The 7,549-nt window shown below is 43.6% G+C and overlaps 1 protein-coding gene across 1 annotated transcript; it reads left to right on the top strand.

The window, feature by feature from the left end:
- Positions 1–3,897: 3,897 nt before the first annotated feature.
- On the top strand, positions 3,898–7,399 carry LOC101766120 (probable protein S-acyltransferase 16). The gene is made up of 7 exons (XM_004970494.3): positions 3,898–4,474; positions 5,677–5,769; positions 5,851–5,952; positions 6,031–6,105; positions 6,214–6,312; positions 6,396–6,491; positions 6,934–7,399. Exons 1-7 carry the CDS (start codon positions 4,202–4,204, stop codon positions 7,030–7,032), a joined length of 837 nt encoding a protein of 278 aa, XP_004970551.1. The 5' UTR covers positions 3,898–4,201; the 3' UTR covers positions 7,033–7,399.
- The last annotated feature ends 150 nt before the right edge of the window (positions 7,400–7,549 follow it).

Below are 7,549 nucleotides of genomic sequence, written 5' to 3'. Positions count from 1 at the left end.
GATAAAAAGAATAAATCTTTATATTACATTTAGTGAATACAATTATACTTCTATATAATATATCCCTTTTCTCATGAATTTATGTTCCAGAAAAATACACCACCGAATATGACGATGGACAAAAAATATAGATTATACTTTCGTCAGGGCTATTAGAACAATGCAATTACAACTTGCTACCATTTATAAATGCAGAAAAACTCATATGGACACCGAACAATGCATATTACCACCGAATATGACGATGGACAATTTGCATCCATTTAAGTTGATGCAGAAAAACTCAGATGTCAAAAAAAAAAACTAGCTACCCGCGCTATTTGCGCAGGCCAACTTGCTAGTTAAGCACAGTGTTTGTCTTTCAAAGAAAAAGCAGAGTGTTACCATCGAAACCATGTTATAGCACCATAACTCATCGAAACCATGTTTTAGGACAGCAAGGAACCCTTTTCTCTCGACTCTAAACTGCATGTTCCAGGAGCCAATAACCTGAAGGTGAGCAAAAGGGGAAGGGGAACCGAAGGGGCAAAACTTGGCACCAGTAGGCACCGAATTGAGGAGAACAACACTTTGCGTAATCTCTGTGTCAAGCACCACAGATGCATCTACCCAGCTAGCTGCTACTGCTTATCTCCCGAAGCTGCGGTCCCTGTTCTTGGCGCCGGCCGGCACCACGAGGCCGCCCAGCAGGGTCTTGGTGATCTGCAGCTTGAGCTGGCCCCTCTTGAGCGGCGGCCTCTTCTCCTTGTTGCTGCCGCAGCCGTTGTAGGGGTACCCGTACTCCATTGCTCCTCTGCTTTGCTTCCTTGCTCTACCGCTGGGCGCTGTCCGCTCGGTCAGTGAGTGAGCAGGGAGCAGCTGCTAGTATATGATAAAAAAAAAAGTTTAACCATGCTAGACCCAACCAGATACCTAGACAGTAGCACTAGAACTAAAGGGCGCGGCACAGGCCAGTATATTGAGCTCAAGCCGGGTTCCATCAAGGCTGCATTATGTTTACAGGTTGATTTCTTATATTAGAAAAGAAAGCTATGCTGATGCATTGATGATTGTACTTCACAGCAAGGCAAAAATAGTACTGCAACTGTAATAACAGCTACCACTAAGGCACTAAGTCTCGCTCAGCTGCTGAAATTAATTCGAGCGTTTATTCTCCAGCTACTACTGCAGATTTAACACGAAATGAAGCAATGCCAAATTTCCAATTAGTATTGTAAACATAAAATCATGTTGCATAATGAAAGTGTCGTTTTAAGCTAGCCAAATCTTTGGATGGACTCTGATAAGTATGGGTGCCTTCACCAATGCAGGCATAAAAACTCCTAATGGAACACTGGAGCTTGGTGAAAGCAGCAAATCCATCTGACAATGTGGTTTGAGAGTTCATGGTGGAAAAAAACTAAAGGCTATCAGCAATTTATTACACATATAAAATGTACATTGGTGCTAACTGATACAGTGAATACACTGACACAGTGAAATCCTTGTATGATCTAATATGAGTTAAGCAACAATTGAAATATAGGATGTTCTATGTATGAAGTGAAGCATATAGCCTATCAAGTACCAAGTCAAGCAATTGAGGCCACAGCTTTTGAATTTAAAAGATTGATGGATTGTCAAGCCCTGGACCGATAGACCAAATTGCAGCATTCTGAAATCTGTATTCCTCAAAAGAATAAAAGAATTGGGGATCTAATTTTACATCTGTATCATCTGACTCAAGAACTAGAAGAGTGTCATGGGTTTGAAGGCCGTGGAGGCTAAGCAAAAGAAATTGTCTCTCTTTTTTTACGATCCTGAGGTGGATCGACAAAGCAGGCACAGTGCCGCGGGGAGGGGGATCGGGGCCGTTGCTCGTGGACAGAGATGAAGAAGCATCGGCTGGCTGGCACAGCGCTGCTCATGATCAGAAGAGCTGAGGAGTCGAACTTGTGAGAGGGAATCGTTTTTTGATGTTCACGATCAGGGAGATGAGGAGATAACTGCCGCTAGAGTCAGAGTTACTGATACGGCAAGGTTGTCGAAGTCCGGTCATCCTCGCGAAACGTCGCTGAGTCTTCGCTAGGGCTCCTGATCTATCTGCAAAAAGGATGGGCAAGGCTAACGAACTGATGGTTGAGATTTTGCCAAAGCTTCTCCCCAGGGCTCTTATTTAGAGACGACGTGGAAGTTTGTGGTTTGAGAATATATGGGTCAGATTTTGATAGTTAAGAGATATGCAAATTGTAAGATAACAATACAGTCATAAGTCACCTTACACTAGATTCAGTTAATCGATGAAGGCAAGATGATCAGGTTGGAACTTGGAATTACACTGGATTGGATTGCCTTAGAGCAACTCCAAGAGACTGCTAATCTTACCCTCAATATTTGTTTTAGGGAAAAAAGAAGAAAAAACAAACTCCAACAGTCCACCCAAACCTTTCCCAATTTTTAGCAACGCTAAAAAATAGCCTACCACCGCGTATATTTTAGCGTTGGTATTCCTCCCCCAATCCTGATTCCCGCATGCTCACGTGTCCCTTCCGATGGGCCCAATACGATGATGTGGCTTGTTTTAAAATATTGGGAGCTATTTATTAGCGATCTGCTGTGGATTGATATGTTTTTGGGGAAATTTTTTTTGGAAGAACCCTCAATACATAGTTTTGGGAAAGAATTTTTTGAAGTACTCTTGGAGTTGCTCTTACTGGTGCTATCGAAGGAACCGTAACCATCGGCATAGCAGCTTTCCCAACTGTGGCGGAATCTAACGATTTCGTTATTTTCGTCGTCCTCGTTGCGCTTCTCCTCGTAGGAGAAGAAGCAACTTCCCTCCCTATTCAACATCATCCTCTTCATCTTACTATCGTGGGCGGTATCGACCCCCGCCGTCTCCATCTCGCGCGAGCAATAGGATCCAACTCGATTTCGAGACCTGGCCATCACATGAGATTATTCGCATATAGAAAAATAAATTGTAGAACCTGGATGTGGACGGCAGCAAACCTCGACAGCAGGAAGATGACGAAGCCCCCGGAGCCGCCGGACGACGAAGGGTTCCGGTGAAAGGGCTTCGGTTGATGCATCATCCTTCCTGTTCGACGCTCCGCCTAAAGTGACGGTCTAGCAACGCTCTCACAGTTACATGGGCTTATTGGACCGTCAGGGAGGGGTTGTTTTTTTTTTCTCTTCCTTCTTTTCTTTTCCTCCTCCTCCTCCTGTATTTTAGGTGCACGTGCGTCACACATGACTATAAAAAATCTATACTACAAAGAATAAAAATAATTCGCTTAAAAAAAGAATGAAAATGATGGAAAATCTTTCTTAGATTCCCTGCAAATCAACTCCTTAAATAAATCAGTGCAATAATCATACATGTCTTGATTTAACAACGGTTCGGTACCATCTAATAGCGTTTCATACCATGCAATCATCTGACTAATCGCTGTTAAGACATGTCATGAAAGATGGTGAGACTTAAGCTTAGCAAGGATTGACAAATGCATGGATGCGGCGTGACGTCGGTCATCCGTCCACCAATGATAGGCGCTAACTGGCAGGGGTTAAGGAGGCGCAACAAAGAAGAAATGAAGAATTTTTTGCTTATTGCCATCCAAATTCTTACAATTTCCTTCACTGCCATTTCCATCGGCTGACCACTAAGTTGCTGTTATCTTAAGATGGAAAAGATGATTATGCCCCTCATATTTTCCTGCCTCTCATTCTTACAAATCTTATATGCAAATGCTATGCGTCCTTCCATAGAAGTTTAGGGACGTCCCCATTGCTAATGTTTCGCGCTCGACGACTCGACGAGTACTAACCTGAAGCGAATCAGCTCAACCTCTCTTTTCCAGTAGCCAACAAGGCCCTAGCCGTCGCGTCCACGCAAGTTCAGACGTCCCTGCCACAACCGCATCGACGGACGACGGCGCACGGGCACACCACGCGGCCGGGCCGGACGTCCACGCGCTACCAACCCCAACTCACTCAACCCGCCGCTGCAACGGCGATCACCACCCACACCCCCCGCGCTTTTTCTCCCCACGTCAAAAACCAGCGCGGCAGCAAGCGAGCGAACTGCGAAGCAAACCAATTCGCCCGCTGAGCTGCCGGCGGATCGCTTCCGGCGACGCCTCGCGGGCTTCCTTTCCTCGGAATGCCCTGCCCCCGCGGCCGGGCGGAGGAGGAGCGCTAGGCGGCGGCGGCGGCTCGGATGGGGCGGCCGGGGTACGTGACGGTGCCGATACTCTCCGTGCTCGCCGCAATCGGGTACGTCTACTACACCACGGTGTTCCTCGCGATCCCCGCGTGGCTGGGGCTCACCACGGCCGCCGGGGTCGCCAACGCCGCAGCCTTCACCGCGCTCGCCGCCGCCTGCGTCGCCACCTACGCCGTCGCCGTGTTGCGCGACCCGGGCCGCGTGCCGGCGTCCTTCGTGCCCGACGTCGAGGACGCCGAGAGCCCCATCCACGAGATTAAGCGAAAGGTACTTTACGGCCCCTGTCTCCCTAATCCGTCTGGACCACGGGACTACTCCAGATCTCGCGGGCGCCGCCGCGGCGTGCTGGGAAGTTTGGATCTATGTAGTGGAATGGTACTACCTGTTGGTTGTTTGAGTCAGAAACTTTGGTATCAAACTTGAGATCTTGAATTTAGATTTCGAACACTACCTGCATCTCTGCAAGCAAGATCCGGTGAGTTTCGCGCGTGATGTTTTGATTCTTGGACGGGAATTGTCCTTTAACTAGTGGAAGACCTCGTCGTTGGGATCTTTGCTCTGAATCCTTGCACTGTTCACTGATAATCAGCACTCAATTTGAGCAAACGGAGTGTCACTTGTACGCATAATTGCCCAGTGGGAATCTTATATGTGCATAGCTTTGGTGTGTTGGTATAGATCTAAGCACGAACGCTGGTAACCTTGTACCATCCTATACGCATATCTGCCCAGGGAGCATTTTACAATGACATAATTATTGTATTATTCCAACCGCTGTGTATTTTACAAGAAGAAATGGCATATTTTGCTGTTGCTTTGAAAATAACCATACTGATCAGCTAAGCTTCAAAAAGAAAAATCAAAATATAAGTCCATTCAAATCTTGTTATTCTCAGTGTCTCTGGGACCTTCTGGAGTTCATATCAGTATTGCCTATTAGGCCTGGAACAAGATCTTAATTCTTGAGTAGTCACTGTCATATTTTTAGTAGTGCTCATGGAAGACAATAGAGTACACTGTTTTCCTTTTGTTTTGCTCTCTACATAGTTTAAGTAGTTTTAATTAATTAATTATATTGCTGCTTAACTTCATTGATCGGTCAAGGTATATATTGGTTCAGGAATTTTGTACAGCGATTATTGATTGTTGATTAAACACCACTTTTGGCACAGTTTCTTGCTTGCATTATCCTATTTTCACATAAATAAATCTAGGACACAAAAGAGAAACAAAAGTGCATTCTTTTCAGATTCGAATACATTTCCTGGTGTTTTTATTTTGACAAGAATGTGAAAAAAGGGAATAATCTTTGTGACTGAATTTGATTAGTCGGAGACTTGGTGTGCTAGATTATCTTCATTGTAATACTGGGGACTGTGAGCTAGTTTAATACTGGGACATACCTTTCTTATATCTGCTGTATTCCCTTTTAACTTCTGATTAAAATTTTGATGTAATTGTCATTGCAGGGTGGTGATTTGAGATACTGCCAGAAATGTTCCCATTATAAGCCTCCTCGAGCGCACCATTGCCGTGTCTGCAAAAGATGTGTTCTAAGAATGGTACTGGCCAGTACGTTGTGCAACTCATTTTCCCCCCTATTATTGCTTTTAACCCCAATTTAACATTTTTTTCCTGTGCAGGATCACCACTGTATATGGATTAATAACTGTGTTGGGCACGAGAACTACAAGGTCTTTCTAATCTTCGTTTTGTATGCTGTGATTGCATGCTTCTATTCTATGGTATGTGCCATCGTTTATTTTCTTGAGCAACCAAGTCTTCTCAAAGATTGCGCATAAAGTTATTCATGTTTACATCAGGTTCTGATTATAGGGGGTGCCGTGCATTTGCCTAAAGATGAGCAACCAGGCAGCGATTCTCCTAGAACATCTATTGTAAGTACCCCTGGAGGGATGTTTCAGCTACCAGAATATCAAACACTAACAGAAATTCACATCTGGAGTTATGATTGAATAAGTAACACAAATTTATATATTGTACAGATTATTTGCGGGGTTCTTCTGTGTCCTTTAGCTTTGGCACTGATGGTCCTATTGGGTTGGCATGTTTACCTCATCTTACACAATAAAACTACTATTGAGGTTTGACAGACAGGATCGTTTGTCTTTGAGAATATTATTATTTGTAGATGTTGTGTAATGGTAGTTAAATTGGTGATTTGCAGTACCATGAAGGAGTTAGAGCTATGTGGTTGGCTGAAAAGGCGGGAAATCTTTATCATCATCCTTATAACCTTGGAGTCTATGAGAACCTTATTTCGGTGAGGACTATTTTCCTTGCTTATTTTTAAAAAATTTCCCCCAAAAGACCAAACTAAGTGCATTGGTATGTAAATAACTAAATATTCAACTTTGAGTAGTTATATTGGTATAAAGTACCTTTCCCAGATTGAAGATGCTAAACAGAAATACCATTAGTATTGTCCTCTCCGTTCAGCGTTCACATAGCCTGGGCAGTTTTCTATCTTTGTATTCAAAGGACTAAGTCCTGAAGTCATGCCATTCTCCAGATAATCGCTTTTATGTAGCCTTATCTTTGGCGTTGTTTATGTCATTTTTTACACCAACCATTTCACTACTGGGATTTTCATCTTAACTCTAAGTTACAAATATATTCTCTTGAAATCGTTGGTCCATTGCTTAACAATTATTTATCACACTTCCCCATATGTTTCTTATACATTTGTTATCTTTCTTATACAGGTGCTAGGTCCTAATGTGTTCTGCTGGCTTTGCCCAATATCAAGGAACATAGGAAGCGGTGTTCGTTTCCGCACATCATATGACATTCCGCTATCATAAGCACCAATGTGATGCACACCAGATGTCCACACAAGTAGTAAAATTGCTATTCTTGACAGTTTTGCACTAAGAGAATGCTACAGCAGAAAACAGTGTTTAGGATACTTCAAGAAACAAGATGAGCTTCAGGGTCCTTTAAGCCTGGTGGGATCAATCGCCAATTAGGATTTAGGAATGCTGACTTAGATTTTTCTTACATTTTTGTTGGACATACTTGATCAAAGAAGCCATCATTGCTTGTGCAGTAGTAATCTACAGCGGATTGTACTAATACCAAAAAAAAGAACAGTCTGTACTCAAGGCTGATCTATTGTAAAGCTATGCTGAAACTGTTGTTTTCTGAAGTTCCATGTGTTTTGTTTTGTTTTGTTTTTTTGTTTAACCTGAAGGTGCTATGTTAACTGTACAAGCACGCGGCACTTGTTGGCTGTGCCTCCTTGCATCCCTGCATGTTCATGGTTTTACAGTTCCACAGCTTGTGTGGCAACAAACCTTGGGAATGACCCTGCAGAGTAAT

This window comes from Setaria italica, chromosome V (genome assembly GCF_000263155.2).
Source record: "Setaria italica strain Yugu1 chromosome V, Setaria_italica_v2.0, whole genome shotgun sequence".
NCBI classification, from domain to species: Eukaryota; Viridiplantae; Streptophyta; class Magnoliopsida; order Poales; family Poaceae; genus Setaria; species Setaria italica.
The sequence above is the reverse complement of the archived record's forward strand: the minus strand, read 5'-3'. Positions and strand labels throughout refer to the sequence as shown.